Source organism: Heterocephalus glaber, unplaced genomic scaffold (assembly GCF_053883595.1).
Source record: "Heterocephalus glaber isolate CG9 unplaced genomic scaffold, H.glaber_assembly_v1.0 deba00001447, whole genome shotgun sequence".
In the NCBI taxonomy this organism is placed as follows: domain Eukaryota; kingdom Metazoa; phylum Chordata; class Mammalia; order Rodentia; family Bathyergidae; genus Heterocephalus; species Heterocephalus glaber.
In genome coordinates this window covers 5,490,226-5,515,260 of record NW_028258299.1, presented here as the reverse complement: position 1 = coordinate 5,515,260, position 25,035 = coordinate 5,490,226, and the positions used below count along the sequence as shown (strand labels likewise).

The window sequence follows — 25,035 nt, the reverse complement described above, 5'->3', positions numbered from 1 at the left end:
GGCTCAGGGGTCAGGTCCTCTGTCTAGTCCAGAAGTCAGGGCAGAGCCCAGAGGGTCAGGGGCTCAGGGGAACCCTGTCCCGGACCCGCCCCAGAAACCTGAAGGAGCACAAGGTCCTCGCTGCCCCTCGTGGAGCCTGGTGGTGACCTGGGGGCCTCCGCCTCCGAGAGGCCAGGGACCGCGCTGCGCAGAGGTAACAGGGCCGCAAGTGCCCCGCCCATGTCGTGGTCCCTGCCCCCGCGCGCTCCCGTCGTTGGTGGCGTTAGTTAGTGCCCGCTTAGTGCCCAGGCTCCCCGACCCGCAGGAACTAGGTATTGAAGGACAATCCCTCTGCCCCTGGGGCGGGTCCCTAGCCCTCCCCGTCATAGCTGAGGAAACAGAGGCAGGGCCGGGCGGCTCAGCTTGAATCAGGGAGCGGGAAGTGTGCGATGTCAGCTAAGAAGTGGGTCTCGGAGTTTTGTTTTGTTTCTAATTTCGAGACAGGGTCTCACGAAGTTCCTGTGTTGCCCAGGCTGGGCTCAAACTTTCAATCCTCCTACCTCAGCCTCCCAGAGTGCTGGGATTACAGATGCGCACCCCCAGGTCCACCTCTGACCGTTTTCTTTCTTTGCACAACCCGTCCCTTCCCTTCACCCCTTGTAGGTGACCTCCCCCCATTAAGGTGGTTTCCTTTTGGAGAATTTTCCAAATGCTGTGAAACCATTGGAAGTCTCTGGCCTTCCCACACCTTAGCCGGAGACCCTGGTGTTAGTGATATAGGGGGAAGAGATGTAACTCCAGACCTGCTAGGTATCCAAAACATGAGTTTGTGTTCTCTAAAACCGAAGAATGAATTCTGGGAACAACGGAAGTTAAGAGTAGGAAACATTCACTGAGAGAAAGAGCTTCTAAGAGAGACAGAAGGGAGACTGGAAAGTGGTCTGCCCATTCACCCTGCTTCTCAAAGGTGTTTTATGGGGACAAGGTCAGGTGAGGCAGGTTGCAGGGAACAGGGGAAGGGGACGTTACCAGAACCTCTGCAGTAAGTCCTAGTCTCCTGCAAGCCACGGCAGCACACGAGCCACGGCAGCACACAGCGAATTACAGGAAAGGGAGAAAAATGAGACTGAGAAGAAGCTGAGCTTTGGGTCTGATCAGCGCTGCTCTGGGCAGCAAAGACAAAAGCCCCCCAGCTTGCAGCGCCTTTTATTCAGGACGTGGGGAAACAGAGGTAACAAGTGAAATGCAGAGTTCAGTACTTCACATTGGGATAAACAAGGTGTAAAAAGACTGGGGGGCAGTGGAAATCTAAGAACAATGAGGAACTATGCAGATGGAGATTTGGTTCCTCCCAGGGTGTCTCCCGAAGGTGTGGTCCTGTCCTGGAGACTGCAGCATCTGGGGATCACTGAGGTCTCAGTTGTGACCCAGGCCTAAATGCAGTTATGTCTGGAATGCCATAGCTGGCCTGTAGGCAGGAGAACTAGGCCTACTCAAATGATTTTTCTCTAGAATTATGTAGCATTGCTCCCAACAGCGGGTTCACGGTGGGACAAAACTATAGTCAACTAGTAAGATTACAAGCATAGTCACTTAGGTAATATTGATAAAATGAGGATCCAATGGGGAAGCAAGTCACGTAACACTCCTACAGGAATGAGCAAGGATTTTTGGTTGGTCGGGGTGGGTTGGGATCTTTCTTGGAAGATCTTGGTCCCCCACCCAGGTGATTGATACCTATTTAGAATATGATCACTGATAATTATTTAATTATCCTACATGGGTGTGGTAGTTTCCTCTCCTTTTGCAATGCTGGCTTTCAGTGACTGTGTCTTGATTGTCCTCCATGTTGGCTCCACTGTCCTCCATGTTGGCGCCTCTAGGGCCAGCTCTGTTTAGCTGCCTCCAAGATAGCTAATTAACTTACCTATCTGCAATATTTGGGCTGGAACAGAAGACAGGCAGTGAGAGACACTGGTGGACAGAGACATCTAGGCAGGGACAGTCACCTGCACCGCGTCCTCCTCACAGCGCCTGCACGGGGGTCCCTGGTCCCCATCCCGAGCTGGCAGCTGGTGCCCTGCACAGGGTGGGCACCCAGAAGCTGCTGTTCGAGGTGAACGAGAAGAAGAAAGGACTCAGGAGCTGGATTTGCGCCACTGCAAATAAAGCGGGCGGTGGCATCTTTAAGTCAGAAACCAGGGCAGGGGGACTTTGCTCTGGATTCGGCCACTTGGCCCATGGTGGCCTGGGGCAGCTGAGCACGCATCCTGCACGGGGGCTGGCAGTGTCCTGGCTGTGGGTGGACGGACCCAGAGCCCAGTGGTGCTGACTCTCCCTGCCCTGGTCGTAAAGGGGTGCGGGGATTTACTGCTTCTCGATAGCAAAGAGGGCACAGAGAATCCTATCTCCAGGCCACCCGGGCTCCTTATAAAGGAAAATGACCTGTAACCTGCATAGTACTTCCGTTTGGGCATGTTGCCATTTAATAAGAAAATTAGTATTAAGATGACTGCCAGCCTGGTGCGGTGGCATCCACCTGTAATCCCTGCACTCCAGGCGGCTGAAGCAGGAGGGTTCTGAGTTTGAGGCAGCCAGGGCAACTTAGCAACCTATCTCAAGATAAATTACAAGGGCTGGAGATGTAGCTCAGTGCAGAGGTCTGGGTTCAATGCCCAGCACTGCAAAAGAAAAAGAAGGAAAAATAAGAAACCCCAAAATCTGTTCCCTGAGTCTAGGGTATAGCTCCGTGTTAGAGCAGGTGCTTAGCATGCTCCAGGCCCTGAGTTCAATCCCTGGTACCAAAAAAGGGGGTTTAGGGGCCAGGGATTTAGCTCAGTGGTTTTGCCGCCTGCCTTACAAATGCAAGGACCTGAGTTCAATCCCTGGTACCAAAAAAAATTTTTTTTAAAGGAGGTTTACACTTGGGCAAAAACTGACTCCCCACTAGAGAGTTGGGGGCACCCTCCTGGCTGGGACCCAGTCTGCAGGTCTCCAGTCCCTGGGGTCCTGGGGGTCGAGACAGCGGCTGCTGCAGTGAGTGTGTTCCTGCCCCTGGAACCCCTGCAGCCACGGCCCAGGGCCTGCCTGGGGCACCAGCAGGAAGGAACACACTGAAGACCTCCCCTGCCTCCCCCCCCCGCCCCGGGGTGGGCTGGAGCGGAGCCTGGGCTCGTCGTTTAAAGGCAGAACTGAAAGCACTAGGCGAGGGTGCCGAAGGGGTTACTCAAACTGGGACTGGCTATAAAAATACAATTGGCTGCATGCCTGAGGCCAAAGTGCGTCTCGTCTTCTTGGCATCCAGTGCGCCCCCCTTGGAGAAGGCTGGTCCGACTCTTCCAGAGCAACGATGGAGCAGCCGCCCGACCCACAGAAGAAGAAAGGGGTGAGCCCCCCGCCTGGGGAAGGAGCCGAGGCAGCCTCACTGCAGGGCCTCCTGGGAGCAGCAGAGCCAGCTCAGGGCCGGGAAGGACCCGGGGGGGACTGGGCTGGGCTGGGCTGTGGAGGTGAAGTTTCTAACAAATGCCTTTGAGAATCGTTCCACTGGAACAGCTGTTGAAAGGCGTGGTAGTGCACGCTGTCATCCCAGCATTGAAGGGGGCTGAGGCAGGAGGATCACAAGTTCAAGGCCAGCCTGGGTGACATAGTGAGAAACGGTCCCCCCCAAAAAAGGAAAATTGAACTTATTAACACTTTCGAAGAATTTGCGTTTTATTCACCACAACAGCATCTGCTTGGAGTACACGTTTTTGTTGTTGTTGTTCCTTTGTTTTTTGAGACAGGGTCTTGCCGTGCAGCTAAGGCTGGCCTTGACCTCACTATGTAGCCCAGGCTGGCCTCGAACTCACAGTGATCCTCCTGCCTCAGCCTCCCCAGTGCTGGGATGACAGGCGTGCGCCACCACGCCCTGCTTGGAGCACGCATTTGTGTGAGACATTCTGTACTCAGACGCAGGGAGAGTTGCTTGCCTTGGGGAGCTAGGAGCCTACTGCCACGGGCAGCTATTTGCTCTCCCACACCTGGGCTCTGAGGGACTTGAGCAAAGCATTTAGCTTTTCCGCATGTTAGCTTTCTCGCCTGTAGGATGAGAATAATCGATCGCCGTCTACCTCCTGGGCCCTGGGACAACTGGAACAGATGATAATGGGTGGGGGTGCAGAGCCCCAGACACACTGAACTGGCCCCTAAGCTCTGCAGCCACAGGGCCCGAGCACCGAGACGTGGCGGGATGATTCCCCATGGCAGGGCTGCCCTGGGTCACAGGATGCACAGGGTGCATCCACCTATGCCTTCTCCCACGAAACACACTGATGCTGATCACAAGAGGGACAAAACACCCAGCGTTTCAGTCACTGCATTCAGGTTCAGGAGAGCCGTCCCTGGGATTATCTTGTTTGGATTTCACAACTGAAAAGGGGTTGGTGCCTGGTGTGGTGCCGCATGCCTATCAGCCCAGCACTCGGGAGGCTGAGGCAGGAGGATCCCTGAGTTCACAGCCAGCCTGGGCTACATAGCTGGACCCTGTCTCAAAAAGAAAAGCCCCGTGCCTGGGATGGGGATTTAGCTCAGTGGTTCTACCACCTGCCAGGAAAGCGCAAGGTCCCAAGTTCAATCTCTGGTACCAAGAAAAAAGAAAAAAAGTAAAGTGTAGACCTTGTCACCTTAAGAGAGAAGAAAATCCTATGTTGGTGCAGCCAGGAGGGCATATGCTGTGTGAAAGCAGCCAGGCACCAAGAACTCGAGTTGCATAATCTCACTTGTTTGTGGATCTAAAAATAGCTGAACTCACGGAAGCAGATTGGTGGCCTGGAAAGAGGGTGAGGGGGGGCCAGGCCAGGCTGCAAAGTTTCCCTGAGGCTGTTCCGACTGATGGATAAGACCTAGCCTTGGGATGACCCGGGGCTGTGGTTACTGATGCCGCCTTGGGCTTTTTTATTTTCTTGAGACCAGGTCTGGATATGTAGTTCAGGCTGGCCTTGAACTCACGATGATCCTTCTGCCTCAGCCTCCTGAGTGCTCAAAAAACAAAATCCCAAATTCCCTCCGAACTGTGTAGCTTCCTTCTGATAAGGTGACAGATTGTAAGTCATAGACTGTCTGTGTCTACAGTGTGTGTTAGCTGTTCTTTCCTCAGTAAAGCTGGAGACAATTGAACACCTACATTTCAGTGCATATTCAGAGGTAGACAACTGTCGCCATAGTGAATTCAGGAGATTTTCATCATCTCTAAGACTTTCTGATTCCTGCCTCAGCCTCCCAGAGTGCTGAGCTTACAGATGTGTGCCACCACACCCGGTAGTACTTCATATCTTTTTATGGCCGTCGTGGGCACGTGCCCTGTCATATTTGTCCACACATCAGCTGCTGGTGGCTCCCACCTGAGAGTCTTAGTGCTGCTGCTATAAAGACCTGTGTTTGGGTTTTGCATGGACACACATTGCTCCCCAGGGCTCTCACCTAGGAGCGGAATCGCTTGTCACTTGCTGCCTCACTTTGGGAGTGGCTGCCAGACTTCCAGCCTGGCCCCGCCCTGCCCCATCCTCTCCAGGCTCTCAGTCACCATGCTCTGGAATTGCCATTCAGGCGGGTGAGAAGCAGCCCCTTGCTGTAGCTCCGATTTACGCGCCCCTCATGGGGGTGCCAAGCTCTTTGCTTACTCTGTAGAGTCCTCAAAGCCTGCACTTCTTGTCCCTGTGTAGCTCAGGCTGGCCTTAAACTCACAGGGACCCTCCTGCCTCAGCCTTCTGAGTGCTGTGATGATGAGTGTGCACCACCACGCCCAGCTGGCCTGCCTGTAGTGAACAGGGAAAGGGGACGTTACTAGAACCCCAGCAGTGGGTCCTGGTCCTCTGTGAGCCACAACAGCACAAGGTGAATTAAAGAATTAAGACAGAGCCGGGGATTTAGCTCAGTGGTTTCAATGCCTGCTGCGTAAGCGCAAGGACCAGAGTTCCATCCCCGGTACCAAAAAAAAAAAATTAAGACAGAAAAGGAGATTTAGAGAAGCTGGTTCTGGGCCTGGTCAGTGTTGCTCTGGGCAGCAAAGATGAAAGCACCCCGAGCTTGCCGCTATTTATTGGGTTCATAGGGAGTAAGGGATGATTCAGAGGGAGGCAGTAATCCTAGGATGATGAGGAAGTATCAGATTCTCGAGGGTGGTGGCAATCCTAGATTGACAAGGATCTTATGCAGATGACGAGTTTATGTTGACTAAGGTAAGTTGAGCAAAGACTTCTTGGGGCTTTTTTTGGTACCGGGGATTGAACTTGGGTCCGTGTGCTTGCGCAGCAAGCATCGAAACCACTGAGCTAAATCCCCGGCCCAAGCAAAGACTTCTTACAACAGTAGGTGGGATGAGTTAAGCTGATAAGAAATTTGTTCCCCAGGTGAAACCTTTCTCCTGCTACTGGGTTCTCAAGGAACCAGGATGTCTTCAGCTGCTGTAATCCTGCTCTTGAGCATCACAGCATCACGGGACCATTGAGGTCTCAGCTGTGACCGGAGGCAAAAATGCAGTTATGTTTTCGCCTGTGGTAGCTGGCCTGTAGGCAGGAAGACTAGGCCTAGTCATAATTTGATTTTTTTTTTTTTTTTGGTACTAGGGATCGAACTCTGGACCTTGCACTTTTGAGGCAGGCGGCGGCACCACTGAGCTAAATCCCCGGCTCCTAGTCATAATTTAATTGTGAAATGATTTTGTCCCCAAAATTATGTAGAATGGCTCCGGACAGCTGCCCACGTCTGTTCTGCATCCAGCATCTGGGGTGACCTAGCAGACATGGGGCAGGGAGGGGACAGGCACCCACTTGTCCCCCCTGGAGCTGACCTTCCTCATGCCCTGCCCCCTGCCCCCTACTTCTGCACCCCAGCAGTCCTGAGGGTGTAGTGGGGCCCTCGGGCTTCTCTGTGGGGTGCCCTCTCTGGACTTCCTGCTGGGGGAGCCCCTGTTAATTTGTTCAGAGCTGTTAATGAATCAGCCATTTGTTGCTTCATTTGGTGAAAGAAGACTGTCTCAGTCTAATGAGAAGGGCCAAGTTTTACTTGTTTTCTTCTTGTTCTTTCCTTTTCTTTTTCCCTTCCTTCCCACACTTTTTGTGGTATTGGGTTTGAACCCAGAGCGTCCCACATACTAGGCAAACTTAGCGCTATCACTGAACTATATCCTAGCCCTTTGCATTTAAAAAAAATATTTTGGGGGGGGTGGCAGGGTTGAGGCAGGGTCTCCCTTTGTAGTTCAGGGTGGCCCTGACCTCACTATGTAGCTCAGGCTGGCCTCCAACTCACAGCAATCCTCCTGTCTCAGCCTCCCAAGTGCTGGGATCACAGGTGTGCACCAACACTCCCAGCTCTGCATTTTTTAAACTTTTGAGATGAGCCAGTGGATGCCCAGACTGGCCTCAAACTTTCCATTATACTGCCTCAGATTCCCAAACTGCTGGGATTACAGGCAAGTGTCACTGTGCCTCTCTCTCTCTCTCTCTCTCTCTCTCTCTCTCTCTCTCTCTCTCTCTCTCTCCCTCTCTCCAGTTTGGAGTGGGGAATGTGTACGATTTTGGTGGCGGAAATCTATAGTATTTGTGGCTCTGTAGGGAGTTCTGACTTGGCCTTGGTTACAAGAAAAAGGATGGGCCATTCCCATGAAGACAGTGGCCCACTTCACAGGTGGAATCCCTGGGACACACCATATGTTTTTATGGGTGATCTAAGATGTTTTATCTAAAAATATTCTTTGAATTCTCTCAGTCTATTCCTTTATCTTAAAAATCAGGCTTCTGCTCTTTAGAGCCTTAAAGTATCTTTACAGGATTTGAGGTACAACAGGTCTAGAAGAAAAGAAGCATAGACACACCTAGGGAATACTGACAACGGATGACTGTGGAAGACTTTGTGTCCAGGAGTTGCAGTCTTCTTAAAAGCATAACTTTTTGGTTATGATTTCCTTTGTCTCTTTTCTACCTGTCTTTACAGGGTCTCACTATGTAGTTCAGGCTGGCCTTGAACTCACTCTGTAGCCAAGTCTGGCCTCAAAGGAACTCAGTAATCGTCCTGCCTCAGCCTTCAGAAGTACAGGGATTTCAGGGGGTGCCACCACACCCACCAGTCCCTCATTCTTAAAGGGTGCAGAAGGGCGGGGTGTCCCTCTTAGAACTGCTTCAGGCTGAGGAGGGTCATTCATCCTGCCAGGGGTTAAAGGTCTCACCCTGATTGACCTAAAAAGGAGACAAAGGAAGATGGACATTTTCTGTATTTTTTTTTTTTGTATCGGAGATCAAACTCAGGACCCTGTGCTTGCAAGGCAGGCAGTGGCACCACTGGGCTAAACCCCCGGCCTTATTTTTTATTTCATTTTAAATTTTTATTAGTACATATTGCAGTACATGATGGTTACCCCCATCATGGGGAGTAGGTACGTGCGCACAACACATGATGAACACCATGTTTTTGGGGGGTTTTAAAAATTTTATTGGTACATTTTAGGTACACAATTCGTTTACATTTATCATTGGGTACTTGTACCTGTACATGATGTATCTCGATTCTTATTTTTTCCCCATTACCTCTGCGCCCTTCCCTATTTACATAGATTTTGTTTCCTTTTTTTTTTTTTCTTTTCTCATGGTTTTTCCTTTCCCCTTCCCCTCCCTTCACTCCTTCATCTTTGGACCTTTTTTCCTATTTCAAATTATCCATTATTCATTTTAATCATTTTAACTCTTGTTTACACTATCAGTTTCTCACACCAGAGAAACTATTTGGTATTTACACTTGTGTCCTATTTATTTCACTTAAGAGTATGGCCTCAGTATGCATCCATTTAGCTATAAATGACTCTAGTTTTTCGTTCTTTATGTCTGAGTAGTACTCCATTTTGTAAAAAAAACCACATTTTCTTTATCCAGTTTCCAGTTGATGGGCACTTGGGCTGTTTCCAAGCTTTAGCTATTTCAAACTGTGCCGCTATAAACATGAGTGCACATATATCGCTGTGGTATAATTCTTTTAATTCTTTTGGGAAGATACCCAGCAGGGGACTAGCTGGATCAAATGGGACCTCTAGTCCTAGTTCTTTGAGGTATCACCACACTAACTTCCACAGTGGTTGCACCAGTCTGCACTCCCACCAACAATGGAGAAGGGTTCCTTTCTCCCCACACCCCTGCCAGCATTTGTTATTGGGTGATTTCTTGATAGCAGCCGTTCTTTCTGGGCTGAGGTGGAATCTCAGTGTTGTTTTCATCTGCATCTCTCGAATGACCAGCGATATTGAACATTTTTTCATATGTTTATTGCTGCTTTTACTTCTTTGTCTGAGAAATGTCTGTTCATTTCAGATGCCCATTTTTTAATTGGGTCTTTGAATTTGGGGGGTCTGTTTTTTTTCAATTCTTTATATATTCTAGATAGTAGTCCTTTGTCTGAGGTACAGCTGCTAAAAACTTTTTCCCATATTGTAGGTTGTCTGTTAGCTCTGTTGGTGGTTTCTTTTGCAGTGCAGAAGCTTTTTAATAAGATGAGTTCTCAGTTGATTCTTTCTGCTAGTTCTTGTGCTGCTGAGGTTTTGTTCATGAAGTCTTTTCCTATCCCAATGTCTTCAAGAGTTCTACCTAACTTATCTTCCAGCAAGTTTAGTGTTTCTGTCTTAATATTTAGATCTTTAATCCACTTTGATCTTAGTTTAGTGCATGGTGATAGATATGGGTCTAGTTTTAATCTTTGGCAGGTTGAAATCCAGTTTTTCCAACACTATTTATTAAATATGCCATCTTTTCTCCAATGAGGGTGGTTGGACCCTTTGTCAAAGATGAGGTGGCTGAGCATGTCTGGAGTTGTTTCTGCATCTTCTAATGTGTTTCACTGATCCTCAGGTCTGTTCCTTTGCCAGCACCATGCTGTTTTCATCACAGTAGCTTTGTATTATAGTTTCAAGTTGGGGATTGTGATACCCTCAGCCATGTCTCTGTTGCTTAGAATTGCTTTAGCTATTCTAGGTCTCTTATGGTTCCAAATGAATTTTTGGCTTGTTTTCTCTAGTTCTGTGAAGCATATTGTTGAAATTTCAATTGGTATTGCATTGAATCTATATAGTAGTTTTGGAAGTATGGCCATTTTCACTATATTGGTTCTTCCTACCCAGGAGCAAGGGATGTCTTTCCATTTTCTTATATCCTCTTCAATCTCTTTTTTCAGAGAGCTGTAGTTTTCAGTGTAGAGGTCTTCTGCTTCCTTTGTTAGATTGATTCCTAGATATTTCATTTTTTTGGATGCTATTGTAAAAGGAACTGTTTCCCTAAACTCTCTCTCAGTGAGTCTGTTATTTGTGTACAAGAAAGCTATTGTTTTTTGAGTGTTGACCTTGTATCCAGCTACTCTACTGAATCTGTCAATTAAGTCTAGAAGTCTTCTGGTGGAGTTTTTTGGGTCTTCTATGTTAAGTATCATATGGTCAGCAAATAATGACAGTTTAACTTCTTCTTTTCCTATCTTTATTCCTCTTATTTCTTTCTCTTTTCTAATTGCTGTGGCTAATGTTTCCAGAACTATATTGAACAGGAGTGGTGATAGTGGACATCCTTGTCTTGTTCCTGATTTTAGCGTGAAAGTTTTCAGTTTTTGACCATTTAGTATGATGTTGGCTGTTGGTTGTTTTTTTTTAATCAGGTTAAGATAAAGACCTTCTATTCCAATTTTCTGTGGGGTTTTTATCATGAATGGGTGCTGGATTTTGTCAGATGCTTTTTCTGCATCTATTGAAATAATCATATGGTTTTTGTCCTTGACTCTGTTAATATGGTGTATTACATTTATTGATTTATGAATGTTGGACCATCCTTGCATCCCTGGGATAAATCCGACTTGGTCAGGGTGTATGATCTTCTTGATGACCCTCTGTATTCTGTTTGCCAGTATCTTGTTGAGGATTTTTGCATCTATGTTCATTTGGGAGATTGGCCTGTAGTTCTCTTTTTGGGTTAGGTCTTTCCCTGGTTTTGGAATCAAAGTAACACTTACTTCCAGGAATGAATTTGGAAGTATTGCTTCCCTTTCAATTTCCTTGATGAGTTTAAAGAGTAATGGTGTTAGTTCTTCTTTAAATGTCTTGTAAAATTCAGCAGTGAAGCCATCCGGACCTGGGCTTTTCTTTGTTGGTAAATATTTTATTACATTTTCAATTTCACTCATTGTAATTGAGGTGTTTAGAATTTCTATATCTTCTTCATTTAACTTTGGCAATTTGTATGTATCTAGGAATCTGCCCATTTCTTCTGTGTTTTCCATTTTATTGGAGTAGAGGTTCTTGAAGTAGGTATTGATCCTCTGGATTTCTGTTGGATCTGTTGTGACTTCACCATTTTCATTCTTAATTGCATGTATTTGTGCCTTTTCTTTCCTTTTTTTGACAAGGTTGGCTAAAAGTTTACCGATTTTATTCATTCTTTCAAAAAACCAACTCTTTGATTCATTGATTTTTTTGTATTGTTCTCTTAGTCTCCATTGCATTGACTTCTGCCCTAATCTTTATAACTTCCTCTCTTATACAAGCTTTGGATTCGTTATGCTCTTCTTTTTCTAGGAGCTTGAGGTTCTGCATTAGGTTATTTATCTGAGTTTTCTGTTTTCCTAATATGGGCATTCACTGCTATGAATTTCCCACGTAGAACTGCTTTCATTGTGTCCCATAGATTCCTGTATGTTGTAGTGGCATTTTCATTTACTTGTAGAAACTGTTTAATTTCTTCTTTAATTACTTCTGTGATCCATTGGTTGTTCAAGAGGGTGTTATTCAGTTTCCATGTGTCTGTTGGGGGTTTGCGGGATTTTTGGGGGGTTTTTTTTGGTTTTTGTTTTTTTTTTTGGTACTGGGGATTGAACTTGGGTCCTTGCGCTTGTGCAGTGGTCGGCGAAACCACTGAGCTAAATCCCCAGCCCAATGAAACTTTTTTTTTTTTTTTTTGGTACTGGGGATCAAACTCAGGTCCTTGCTCTTGCGCACCAGGCAGTGAAACCACTGAGCTAAATCCCCGGCCCGGTTTGCAGTTTCTTATGTTATTGATCTCCAATTTTATTGCACTATGGTCTGATAATATACATGGGGTAACTTCAGTTCTTTTACATTTACTTAGACGTGTCCTATGAGCTAGCATGTGGTCTATTCTGGAGAATGACCTGTGTGCAGCCTAAAAGAATGTGCATTCTGATTTTGTGGGGTGGAACACTCTGTAAACATCTATTAAGTCCATTTGTTCAATAGCTTGGTTTAGTTCTAGAATTTCCTTGTTAACTTTTTGTCTAGATGATCTATTTGTGATACTGGGGTATTGAGGTCCCCCACTACAATTGTGTTAGTGTTTATTTGATTTTTCATGTCTATTAATATTTGTTTTGTATAGTTGGGGGCATTCGTGTTTGGTGCATATGATATTTAGGATTGTCATCTCTTCCTCTTGGATTGTTCCCTTCACAAGGATGTAGTGACCATCTTTGTCTCTCTTAATTAGTTGTGGTTTGAAATCTACTTTGCCTGCAAATAAGATTGCTACCCCTGCTTTCTTCTGGGTTCCTGTGGCGTGGAGAACTGTTTTCCATCCTTTTACTTTCAGTCTATGAGTTTCTTTTTGAGTTAGGTGTGTTTCTTGTATACAGCATATTGTTGCATTTTCCTTTTTAATCCATTCTTCCAGTCTATTTCTTTTGATTGGTGAATTGAGGCCATTAACATTGAGAGTTACAATTGACATATATTGATTTATCCTTGTCATGATGTTTACTTTTATTTCCTATTTTTTCCTCCTTTCCCTTTAGTGTCTTACCTTGCCTGGTGGCTTCCCTCTGTTGGGCCTCATGGAGTTGTGGCCTTTATTGTTTTTTTCTAGGATATTGTTTAGAATTGCTTGTAGTGCTGGTTTGGTGTTCATGAAATTTCTCAGGTGAACACCATGTTTTGACAGTCCAAGCTGTGGTCCCGGGGCTTCTTTTGCCTCTTGGCTGGCTTGCCAAGAGAAAATGTCACCCGACAGTGTCTGAGGAGGTTCCTAGAACCATTCCTACCTTGAATAGGTTGCATGTTCACCAACTCCCTTCACAGAAAAAGAATTTTCAGAATTCGTCGTAAGAGACATAAAAGGATTTATTAGTAGAAATTTAAAAGTACACACTTACAGGAATAGAGTATGAGCCCTCGAGAGAGAGGAGTCCCTTCTTTTTTTAAAACAATGTATTGAGAGATCATTGACATATAAAAATTGTGTCTGTGCACATGCTGTGAGCTCAGCAGTTGGGAGGCTGAGGCAGGAGGATCACCACAAGCTCAAGGCCAGCCTGGGCTACATAGCAATATCTTGTCTCAATTGCTAGGCATGATGTTGGACTCCTGGGACCCCAGCACTCAGGAGGCTGAGGCAGAAGGGTCTCAGTGAGTTCAAGGCAAGCCTGCACTGCATAGTGAGACCCTGTCACAAATAAAATAAAATGAAACAAAAGCAAACAACAGAGTGTGTATGGCCACGCGGTGTACAGCTTGATGTTCTGAGAAACATGCAGATTGCAGTGACCGCTACAGTCAAGAGATTGACACGTCCCTTACACAGCTGTCAGCCTGCTTGTGTGTTTGTGGGGGTGTGGTGTGGTGTGGGGCGGCTTTGCCCTTGGGGGGCCCACCTCTCCCGGGGCCCCTTGATTGGGCAGGAGGACACCGCCCGGCAGAGGACAGGGAGGCCTCGGCTCACAGTAGATGCAGGGGTACCGGGGTGGCAGAAGGCAGCACGTGGGTCCCTCGCGAAAGGGGCGCCCGACGGAGGCCTCAGACGGCCCAGCCTGTGGAGAGGGGGAAACTGAGGCCCAGAGAGAAGCCGGAAGTGACCTTGGGCAGGTTCAAAACGCGACCCCTGTGCCCAAGAGCAAAGCTTGTCCTATGTGTTTTCCTCCTGGTTCTCACTCCTTACAAGTGCGTTCCCTCTCAGGTAGGCGTGGAGTGGCTTCCTGGGTCTGGGCCTTGGTCACAGTGTAGTGTTTAAAGCTCCCTGGAGACCACTGCAACTTTTTTTTTTGGTACTGGGGATCGAACTCGGGTCCTTGCGCTTGCGCAGCAGGCGGCAAAACCACTGAGCGAAATCCCCCGCCCTGCAAATTTTTCTTCCTGTAGCTTCAGCCTGTTGGACCCAAAGTCCAGGGGCTCAGGGGAATCAATCAATAGTGCTAGTAATTAAGGTTTTCTCCCTCTTTTTCCTTTCTTTTTTTTTTTTTTTTCTGCTTTGTTGTTTGAGACAGGATCTCAGGGCATTGTCCAGGCCGGACTTGAACTTGCTATGTGGCCAAGCCGGGCTCCCCAGCGTGAAAGTTCTCCCATGTCTCTAAATTGCGCCCGCTGGGTGTTGGATTAGGTTTCCGTCGGGCCTAGTGGTTCTCACTGGGGCGACCCACACCCCGCCCCGGGCCATGCAGGAGGCTTGGAGACCTCTGGCGGGAGAAGCCCTTCCGGGGTAGGGCGTGGCTGGGAGGCGGAAGCCCCTCGGAGTCCAGGTCCAGGGTCTCCGCTCCGGATGAGAGTGAGCCCCGGGCCGCGCGCCCTGGCTGCCCCCCACCTACGGCCCTCTCCCTCGTAGAGGCTGACACTGGTGCTCTCCCTGGCCACCCTGATCGCCGCCTTCGGATCGTCCTTCCAGTATGGGTACAACGTGTCCGCGGTCAACTCACCTTCGGAGGTAGGTCTGGCCTCGGGGAGGGGGCACAGGCACGGGCTTCCCTCTTCCTGATGCTGCTGCCTGTGCCCCCGGGAGCCACCAACACCCCCACGTCGGCTTCCTACCGACTGTCGCCGTCACTTCTGCAAAACCCGGTGGGCTGATGCTGGCCCGCGTGTTCTCCATCCCCAGTTCATGAAGCAGTTTTACAATGAGACTCACTACACCCGCACCGGGGAGCCCATGGCGTCCTTCTCCCTGACCCTCCTGTGGTCTGTGACCGTGTCCATGTTCCCGTTTGGGGGCTTCATCGGCTCCCTCCTGGTCGGCCCCTTGGTGAATAAATTCGGCAGGTAAGGGAGGGGCTTTTACCCCGGAATTCATAGAACCCATCCTCAAGGTTCTTTTGTGTTTGTTGAGGTTTTCGTCTGTCTGTTTTGCAGTCCTGGACATTGAACCTAGGGACCCCACACATGCTAGGCAAGCGCTCCAGCCATGAGCTCCATCCCCAGTCCTTTTTACTTTTTTTTTTTTTTTTTTTTTGAGACAGAGTCTCGATACACTACTGCTCCGGCTGGCCCCCAGCTTGCAATCCTCCTGGCTCAGCCTCCTGAGCCCTGGAATTACAGATGTGGGGCACTGCACCAGCTTCCATGTCAGTTTATAAGCTTTGGCCTAACCCTGAAATCCTCATCATGATCTGAGGGCAAAAGCCATCCTGGTATTTTTTACTTTCTGTTGTGATCTTTATAAGAAGATCAGACAGGGCCAGGGATTTAGCTCAGTGGTTCCACCTCCTGCCTCGAAAGAACAAGGTCCCAGGTTCGATCCCCGGTACCAAAAAAGAAAAAAGATCAGACATTGAGAAGCCATTTGGAGAACTTGGGACCCCGTCTCCTGGAGACACGGGAAGTGGGGGAGCAGCAGGTGCCAATAGAGACCTGGGACTCACTGGGCCAGGAGGCATTTTCCTCCTCAAATGCAAATCTGGACCTGCTTGGCTACAGAAGGCACGGCCAGGGTACCAGTCAGAGTCCAGGTTGTGGCCAAGCACCCCAAATGCTTGTCTCGACCTGACACAAAGATCGTCCCTGCCCTGAGTCACCCCAGGACCAGGAAATCCACAGTTTAGCCCCAGCTGAACCCCTGCAAGACCCAGTGCGAGATTCTGTGGTTCTGAGTCGTCCCCCTCACTGTGACCTGTGAAGCCAGGCTCTGGACAGTGTCCTTGCTGCTATTTCTGGAAATGTTAAGAGACTTTACCAGGCGTGGTGGTGCCCACCTGTCATCCCAGCACTCTGGGAGGCTGAGGCAGGAAGATTTCAAGCTCGATGCTGCCCTGGACTGCATAGCAAGACCCTGTCTTGAAATAAAACGTAAAAAAGGACTGAGGTTGTAGCTTAGTGTAAAGGCCCTTGGGCGCCATCCCTCAACCTACTAAAGAGCAAACCAACCTAGGCTGTGCGTTTCTGGAGAAAGGGCTAAGAATGAAACTACACAGCTCTGGATGGGATCTGAGGCCCCGAGCTTTTCCTGAGAGATTAGGTTGTTTGGTTCAGTTGTTTGCAGTTTTCTTTTTTTGTTTTTTTTTGGTTTTTTGGTACCAGAGATCGAACTTGGGACCTTGCGCTTTCGAGGCAGGCGGCGGAACCACTGAGCCACATCCCCCGCCCTGTTTGCAGTTTTCTTAAAGACGAGCCCTGTTTTATATTTTGGGGACAGGGTTCTGCTAAGTTGCCCGGGCTGGCCTCTAACCTTTCCTCCTCCTGCCTCAGCCTCCCTGGTAGCTGAGGTCACAGGCTTGCACCGTCACGCCTGGCTGTGGTGCCATTTCCATCCCTTATTTTATGATGCCAATAATTTGTGTCAAATTCTGTGTCTGAAGTTATGCCCAGCTCCCACATGCCGGGTCGCAGGTGAGCACCGCCATACCCGGTGCTGTTTGGGAGCTTTTTATAGGTTTTTAATCGATGCTGTTTATCAGTTTAAAGAAGCTGCTCTAGGGGGCTGGGGATTTAGCTCAGTGGTTCCACTGCCTGCCTCGCAAGCAGAAGGACCCGAGTTCGATCTCCGGTACCAAAAAAGAAGCTTCTCTACAGTTTGTTAAGGCTGTATTTTTTTATTGTGGTGGTACGAAATGTTGATTTATTTCACTGCTTTGGTTGAGACAGTGCTGTATTACACACCCTGCCAGCACAATCCTTATGTTTTCCTGGTTTTGTTTCCAGCTGTCCTCAAATTTGCAGCCTCCTGACTCAGCCTCCTGAGTAGCTGGGTTTGCAGGCATCTGTTACCATGCTTGGCTCCCTCACGATAAACTCTGTTTATTTATTTTAGGGGGGGTACTGGGGAGCGAACTCAGGACCTTGCACTTATGAGGCAGGTGCAGTGCCACTGAGCTAAATCCCCAGCCCCTACAATAAACTTTAATATGATAAATACATTAAAGATTTTATATCTGAGGTTGAATTCAACCTGCTGTGATTTCACTTAGGGTTTTTGCATCTGTGATGACACAGTGAGGTTGGCCTGTATTTTCTCTAAGGCCCTCACCCCATTTGGATTTCAAGGTTACACTGAGGTCACAAATCAGCTTGATTTTAATACCCCTCTGCGGTGTTCATAAGGGGCCTTTCCCTCTCTCATTGCCATGAATGAATGAATGAATGAATGAATCTTTGAGCCGAACCAACTGCTCTTTTCCGCTGCAGGAAAGGGGCCCTGCTGTTCAACAACATATTTTCCATCGTGCCCGCAATCTTGATGGGGTGCAGCAAGGTAGCCAAGTCCTTCGAGCTCATCATAGTCTCCCGGCTCCTGGTGGGCATCTGTGCAGGTGGGTGACGCCACACAGCCTTGGCCTTGGGTTGTTCAGGGCCCTCAAGGAGGAGGGAGGGAGCCAGGTCTGTGTAAAGCCAGACGGCTCACTTGGCAGTGAAATAAACAACCACACTGTCAGGGCAGGCGGGAAGGGAGCAACCACCGGGCCTCCAAGATGCTCCCAGTTCACCGCTTTGGTGTCTTGTCGGCTTCTTGGCCGGAAATGCAGGGCTTTTCCTGCTCAGAGGGATCTAAACCTCAAAAGCCGCTTGGCAGTGACACTTGTGCCCCGGCACCGGGCTGGGGGCCCGGGATGTCCCCATCAGCGCAGACAGGGTAGGGCTCTGGGCTCCGGCACCTTTGCACAGGTCCTTGGTCGGTCAGGAGTACCTGCCATTAAGAGGCGGCCACCAGCCAGGTGTGGTGGTGCACATCTGTAATCCCAGCCCTCTGGGAGGCCGAGGCCAGAGAGAGGCTCACAACTTCAAGCCCAGCCTGGTGACTCAGTAAGACCCTGACTCAAAATAAAACATTTTTTAAAAGGCTGGGGCGATAGCTCAACACTAAGGCCCTGGGTTCAATCCTCTGCCCACGAAAGAAAAAAGAATGAAAGAACGAACAAAAGAGAAGAAAAAGAAGCAACCACCTGGGTCCCTCGCTAAATGGTGAAGACTGGCCCACACCCGGCCTTGGGTTCCAGCCTTTGCTGGGTGGCACTTTGGACATGCTAGAGGCTGCTGCCCACAGAGTTAGCATCCACGGCCAGGGTTTTTCTAAAGTATTAACCAGAGCTGTCCTCAGGAAGAATTGCAAAGCCTCCCATCCATCCTGTCTCAGTGTCACCAAATGTCAGCAGATTCTCACCTGCTAGCAGTGCTCCAACCTCCCCTCAATGCAAACTGTCCCCTTGGGGCCCCCTGGGTGTCACAGCCCCCGTTGGCCCCCACCCCCAGGTCTCTCTGAGCCTCAGCTTGACCCAGACTCTGGGAAAATGACGCCCCGGGCCTCCTGAGGACCCCGCCCCTCTCCCGAGTGCTCTCCTGAGCCTGTCAGTCGGATCCCACCTGTCCTGAGGAGGCTGATCCCAGCGTCCCGGGGACACTGAGCAACTGAAGAGGTGGGGACTCAGCAGTAGTCCCGCTGCCGCAGGAAATGCAGGTGTTGCAGAGCATCTGCCCAGGTCGCTAATGTGGACTGAGAACGACAGGGTGTGAGCCCAGATGTGCACATGGCCTCTGGCCCTGTTTATCAGGTGAAGCCAGCGGCTGGGCCCTGGGCTTTTAGTGCAGGCTGCCGGAGAGTTCCAGCCACATGTGGTCTCTCTCAGGCCCTGAGGTTTGGCAGGGACTGTGCTCCCCAGTGACCCCATGGAGAACCAAGAGCTCCCAGTCAGGAGGAAGCTTCCCCTGTCTGATTTCTCTTTCCTGCAAGTGTAAGGGACTAAGAATTAAAAGAGGTATTCGCAGCCGGCATTGGCACATGCCTATAATCCTAGCACTGGGGAGGCTGAGGCAGGAGGATCGCCAAGAGTTTGAGGCCAGCCTGGGCTACATAGGGAGTTCAAGGCCAAAAGGCCAAACTGAACTACGTAGTGAGGCTGTTTCAAAAAAAGTATTTTCTCCATTGACTTTTTATTTTTTTTGTTTTTTGAGACAGGGTCTCACTATGTAGTTCAGACTGACCTCAAACTCAGCAGTCTTCCTGCCTCAGCCTCCTGAGTGCTGGGATTACAGGCAAGCACCACCATGCTTGGCCTCCACTAACCTTTTGAGGAAGTTCTGACTCGAATAAGGTGATTGCAAAGTGATTCTTTGAAGTCTCCACCACACTGACCTTCGCTGATTGTGTCCCCTTCCTAGGTGTGTCTTCCAATGTGGTCCCCATGTACTTAGGGGAGCTGGCCCCCAAAAACCTGCGGGGGGCCCTGGGGGTGGTGCCCCAGCTCTTCATCACCGTCGGCATCCTGGTGGCCCAGCTGTTCGGTTTTCGGAACGCCCTGGCAAGTGAGAATGGTGAGTCGGGGATGCCCGGCACCCCAGGCCCTGAACCCGGTGTGTGACAGACTGATGGGCTTGCGTGGGCGGGAGGCCCGACTTCCCTTGGGGTGCTCAGTGTCGGCTCTGCAGGGACCTGGGGCACAGTGGTGGCAGCCACCTGTGTCCCCGGCTTGGGCTCAGGGCTCCCCTGCCATGCTGCCACCTGGGGCTCTATGCTGGTCCCACTCACAGGCCAGACAGGGGCGGCTGAGTCCGGCCCAGCGGAGCCCAGGCCTGGCCCACAGGAGGGGCACGGGAACCTCCGCCGGGCGTTGTACTGCATAACTCTCCTCTCTGTCTTGTCTCAAGCCGTGGTCATCACAGCGGTCAGAGCCGCTGAGAGCTCACGACCGGCCAGGTGCCGCCCTCTTCCGGACACATGGCTCAGGAAAGCACGGGCTGCTGTTTGCCGGTTTTGCCAGTGCAGAGCCTGAAAGTGGGCAACTTGTCCAAGGTCTCCTTGGGGTCTAAACCCAGCAGTTGGCCAAGGACCGTACCCCCAGGACACCACCTGCCTTGGGCGTGGGGCCCCCACGCCTGTGGTCTGGGTTCCTGTCTTGAGCTCCCAGCCAGCAGGACTTCAGTGACACGGAGGATGGTGCCGCCTGGGGACTGGGGGCTCAGAGCAAGGCCTGGGCAGAGGAGATGGACAGATCGGCCCAGCAGAAGGGCCTGGCGGAGGAGAGCTGACCAGGGCATGGTGGGCAGGAAAGAAAGCCGGGAAGGGGATAAACCGTGCCTCCTAACCACAGGCCAGCCAGAGGCCTCATCATTGGGTCACAGCCCCAGACCCCCCCGTGCACGAGGCTCTAGGGGACCTGTAGATTTAAACCCTAACAGTTCTGAATGCGGGCATTCCCAGGTTATTTCTCCTGCATGTCAGTAGGTGGGATCTGCTATCAGAGCAGAGGTGTCCTCGGGGGTCAGGCGGAGGCCACCTTAAATTGGATGCAAAGCCTTCGGTCCAGAGCAGCCAGGTTCAATCTTCCTGGACCCAAATCTCGGCTTTGCTCCCAAATAACCAAGTGGGCTCAGGCGAGGGACATTGTCCTGGGTAAAGTGGCACTGGTCTTGGTACCTTGAGGTAAGGACGCTGGGAGAGTGGATTCATGATGGGCTGTGAGGCCAGTGCCCGAGAGGGGCACCTGCTCCAAGACAAAAAGCAGGGGAGCTGTGGACACAGCCACTCGGAGAAGGGGCCGATTGCTCCTTCTCGCATGTGACCATTTGTATGGTGAAACATGGCGCGCGTATTTCCCGATAAGCACATACGGGAGGATGGAAAAGCAAAAGTAAAGGAGCAATGCATAAAAAGAGAAATCACCACCTCCGTGGGACATCCACGGCCATGGCTTCCTAGCTTATGCCTCGGTCTCCCCACCATGGTGACGATGGGGTTCCTTTAACCTCTCCCTGAGCCTGACACGGCACGTTCGGGAGATGCAGCCTTGCTGCCGGGGCAGAGTGCAATTCCACCTTCTCAGCGCGCCCCGGCTTGCGTGTTCACTCCACGTGGGATGCTGGGGATCTTCCCATTGTTTCCGTCTCAGCTGTCCAGGCAGCCCGGGCACAGGTTTCTCTGCGTGTGTGCTGGGGTAGGACAGCCAGACCAGGTGGGGTGTGCCTGGCCGCTGGCTCCTGCCAGCTGTCCTCTGAGGACCCTGGGCGACAGGTGGAGGCGTCCCTGTGTCCATGCCCTCCTGGGCTTGTCCCTTTGTCCATCCTAGGCGTCCCCGTCTGTCCCCCCTCAGCTAAATGCCTGCTGAGCGCAGTCTGCCCCACGGAGCCCAGGTCCTCTGACTGCTTCGCCTACTTGCAGGCTGGCCCATCCTCCTGGGGCTGACCGGGGTCCCCGCGGCGCTGCAGCTGGTCCTGCTGCCCTTCTTCCCTGAGAGCCCGAGGTACCTGCTGATTGAGAAGCGGGATGAAGATGCCACCAGGAAGGGTACGGCGGGCTGAGGGGCGGTGGCCGTCCTCGGTCCTCACTCTGGGCCCGGCTGATGCCTTTGCCTGCGCCCCCAGCCCTGCGGAGGCTGCGTGGCCGCGCCGATGTGGCCGAGGACATGGAGGAGATCTGGCAGGAGGACCAGGCCGAGAAGGCGGCCGGCTCTGTGTCCGTGTGGATGCTGTTCCGCCTGCGCAGCCTGCGCTGGCAGCTCATCTCCGTCGTGGTGCTCATGGCCGGGCAGCAGCTGTCGGGCGTGAACGCGGTAGGGCTGCCCTCGGGCCAGCGAGGGCCAGTGTGGGCCACTGCAGGCCACCACGCCCTGCGGCCGAGCCCCTGCCAGCCCGGGCTTTGCTTTCCAGATCTACTACTACGCAGACCAGATCTACCTGAGCGCTGGCGTCGGGGCCAATGACGTGCAGTACGTGACAGCCGGCACAGGCGCCGTCAACGTGCTCATGACCGTCTGCACCGTGAGTGCCGCCCGAGGCCCGCCTTCCAGCTGGCTCCACTCCCACCTCAAGCCAGGGCTGCCAGCTGCACCGGGCTACGAAGGCGGGGAATGAAGGGGCCCTGGGCCTGGTCCCCGGGGTGCAGGGAGCCACCCCTCCATGTGGGCATAATCTCCCCAAAGCATCCCGACGCCCGTGTATCCGTGGGAATCCCAAAGTTCAGGGCTGCGGGATTAGGGCCCAATCTCATTTAAGCACTGGCAGCTGCAGCTCCGAAATGCTGTGGTTTGTGTGTGGGCGTGCAATGAGTGTGCACGTGCATGCAGGTATGTGGGGAGACGCACGGCCCCTGGACCCTCGGAGGGCAGGGAGGGCTGCCTCACACTGCCCAGGCAGGGCACTAACTCCTGCCCTCTGTCCTCCCCCACCCAGGTGTTCGTGGTGGAGCTCTGGGGCCGGCGCCTGCTGCTCCTCCTTGGCTTCTCCACCTGCCTCTTGGCCTGCGTGGTGCTCACAGTGGCCCTGGCGCTGCAGGTGAGGAGTGAAGGAGCCGGGTGGGCCCCGCCTGGAAGGGGACCTGGGCCACCTGCACTGGATGGAAAGAAAAGGACAGGGCACAGAAATGAACCTGGTTTAGCAAATACAGCCCAGCAAATGTCTCGGGACCCTGCGTGTCCCCTCCAGCCCCCGGCCCCCTCTCAGCTGACACCACTGATTAGGGACCAGGTGCCAGCCCTGCTCCCACACAGCAGCTGGCGCCCAGGGACCAAGGCTCCTGAGGTCCCCACCCCTGCTGTCTTGTTTTTTGAGGTAGAGTCTTGCTATATATATAGTTCCGGCTGGCCTCAAACTCATGGTGATCCTCCTGCCTCAGCCTCTGGAGTGCTGGGGTCACAGACTGCCTTGCTCCCCACCGTGTCTTTCTTTTTGTTTTTTTTTTGGTACCGGGGATCGAACTTGGGACCTTGCGCTTTCGAGGCAGGCGCTAGAACCACTGAGCTAAATCCCCGGCCCCACCAGGTCTTTCTTTGCCAGGCGCTCACAGCTTGCCTCTCCCCGCCACCCCACAGGACCAGCTGTCCTGGATGCCCTACGTCAGCATCGCCTGCGTCATCATCTACGTCATAGGACATGCCGTTGGGCCCAGTGCGTGACCAGGAGCTGGCTTCAGGGCTCCGGTGGCCCGCATGGGCTCTGGGGAGGGGACGCACCTCCTCGCAGTGGCTTCTCCCTCCTCCCTCCTGCACCAGGGCATGGGCGCCCCCGAGAACTGCCAATGCCTTTCACCAGCCCCCGCGTCCCCATCCCCTGCCACCGGGTCCGGAGCTCACCGGCCTCTCCCCCCCTGCTCCCCCAGGCCCCATCCCAGCGCTGCTCATCACTGAGATCTTCCTGCAGTCCTCGAGGCCGGCCGCCTTCATGGTCGGGGGCAGCGTGCACTGGCTGTCCAACTTCACCGTGGGCCTCGTCTTCCCGTTCATCCAGGTGAGGGCCCCGGGTCCCAGCTTCTCCCCGCAGCCCCCGGGCCACAGGGCCTCGCTCACCTCCTTCCCCACCCCCAGGAGGGCCTGGGCCCCTACAGCTTCATCATCTTCGCGGTGATCTGCCTGCTCACCACCATCTACATCTCCCTGATCATCCCCGAGACCAAGAAAAAGACCTTCATCGAGATCAACCAGACCTTCGCCAAGATGAACAAGGTGTCCCAGGTCCACGCCGAGAAGGAGGAGCTGGCCGACTTCCCTCCGGCCGCCTCTCGGCAGTGACAGAGCCGGGGACGAGCCTGGCTTCTGGTCGGTCCACATTTTTTCCTGGGATTCGCTTCCTGACGTCCAGTTGTCTGCAACATCCAGGGCTGGGATGTGGCCGCCAGCCCTGCCCCATGGGGCCTGTGTGGCAGGCTGCTGTGCTGTCCTCAGTGCCCACCGTCCCCTGCAGCATGGCCAGCTGCCAGCCCCGAGTGTGGGGAGAGCCGCTGGCCACACCTGCGGGAGACCAGCGGCTTTTCTGACCCAAGCAGCTAGCGCAGGGCTGGGGGAGGAATTCAGTTTCAGCCGTGACACCGGCCCTTCTCTGAATGCATGCTTTGATCTGACCCCATTCCGGGAAAGTGGGGTGTCAGGAACATGACAGAGAAAGCTGCGGACCAGTCCCTGGGGAACAGTGACTGAGTTGGAATCACTATTCCTACAGGCGCGTGGAAATGGACCTGCCGGTGCAGTCAATAAAACGGAGCTGACCACTTGGGCCAAGATGCACGCTTGCTGTGTGAGCGGTCGAGGAGGGAGGGTGGTCCCGCTCCCGCACAAGGCCAGGTGCTCGGGGTGGAGGAGACACTGGGAATTTGCCCCAGAGGAAGCCAGAGTGGGCACACAGTGGGCTGCAAAGCTGGGAGTCGTTACCTCGGGTGTGTGGTCAATGTCAAGCAGCCCAGCGGTGAGGCTGGATGGAGGGAAGAGGAGAGGCCTCCTACCTAGTTCAATGTGGCAGAACAGGCTAGAGACCAGAGGGAAGGGGCCTGTGAGTGAGTGTTGCAGTGAGCATGCCTAAAGAGGACTTGCACAGTGGGTGGGGTGGGCCACACCTGTGACCCCAGCACTGGGGAGGCTGAGGCAGGAGCACCACAAGTTCCAGGCCAACCTGGGCTCCATAGTGACTTCGAGGCCAGTCTGAACTACATAGTGAGACCCTGTCTCAAAACAAATCTTGAACACAAACACACAAATAAAATACATTGAGAGACCACTACCCACACATGCCAGGGTGGAGCAACAGCCAGAAGCTGAAGAATGGATGTTCCTGTTCCAGGGGACCCCACATAAGGTGGTGAGAAAATGGAGCTAGGAAGTTGGGGGGCTGTAGCAGATTCTGTGGGTCCCGCGAGTCCCACTACGCCTGAACTTGGTCATAAAGATAATCCTCAGGCCTGGCAGCCAGGCCAGAGGGGAGAGACTTGGAGAGGGAGATGAGTTGGAAGAAACATTGAGGCTTCGGCCATGGCAGTGCACACCTATAATCCCTGCACTAGGGAAGCTGAGGCAGGGGCATCACAGCTGCAAGGCCGGCCTAAATTATATGGTGAGATCCCTGCCCCCCCCAACAAAAAACTGCTGGGGTCTTGACAA

General features: G+C 52.0%; 1 protein-coding gene across 4 annotated transcripts; it reads left to right on the top strand.

The window, feature by feature from the left end:
• Positions 1 to 252: 252 nt before the first annotated feature.
• On the top strand, positions 253 to 24,157 carry Slc2a5 (solute carrier family 2 member 5). Of its 4 annotated transcripts, none has more exons than XM_087214605.1 (13): positions 253 to 311; positions 3,284 to 3,364; positions 14,580 to 14,678; positions 14,850 to 15,010; positions 17,369 to 17,493; positions 19,337 to 19,489; positions 21,333 to 21,458; positions 21,536 to 21,723; positions 21,821 to 21,931; positions 22,343 to 22,444; positions 22,981 to 23,056; positions 23,268 to 23,395; positions 23,473 to 24,157. In XM_087214605.1, exons 2-13 carry the CDS (start codon positions 3,329 to 3,331, stop codon positions 23,674 to 23,676), a joined length of 1,509 nt encoding a protein of 502 aa, XP_087070731.1. In that variant the 5' UTR covers positions 253 to 311; positions 3,284 to 3,328; the 3' UTR covers positions 23,677 to 24,157. The 4 variants fall into 4 exon arrangements, with proteins under 4 accessions (XP_087070731.1, XP_087070734.1, XP_087070732.1 ...); XM_087214606.1 differs by lacking the exon at positions 253 to 311 and having other exon boundaries at positions 3,185 to 3,364; positions 23,473 to 23,703; positions 24,104 to 24,157; XM_087214608.1 differs by lacking the exon at positions 14,850 to 15,010 and having other exon boundaries at positions 293 to 311.
• The last annotated feature ends 878 nt before the right edge of the window (positions 24,158 to 25,035 follow it).

Coding starts and splice junctions, on each gene's coding strand:
- Slc2a5 (XM_087214605.1), top strand. CDS start 3,329: ATGGAGCAGCCGCCCGACCCACAGAAGAAGAAAGGG. Junction 21,724..21,820: donor AGCTGTCGGGCGTGAACGCG/GTAGGGCTGCCC, acceptor TTTGCTTTCCAG/ATCTACTACTACGCAGACCA. Junction 23,396..23,472: donor TCGTCTTCCCGTTCATCCAG/GTGAGGGCCCCG, acceptor CCCCACCCCCAG/GAGGGCCTGGGCCCCTACAG.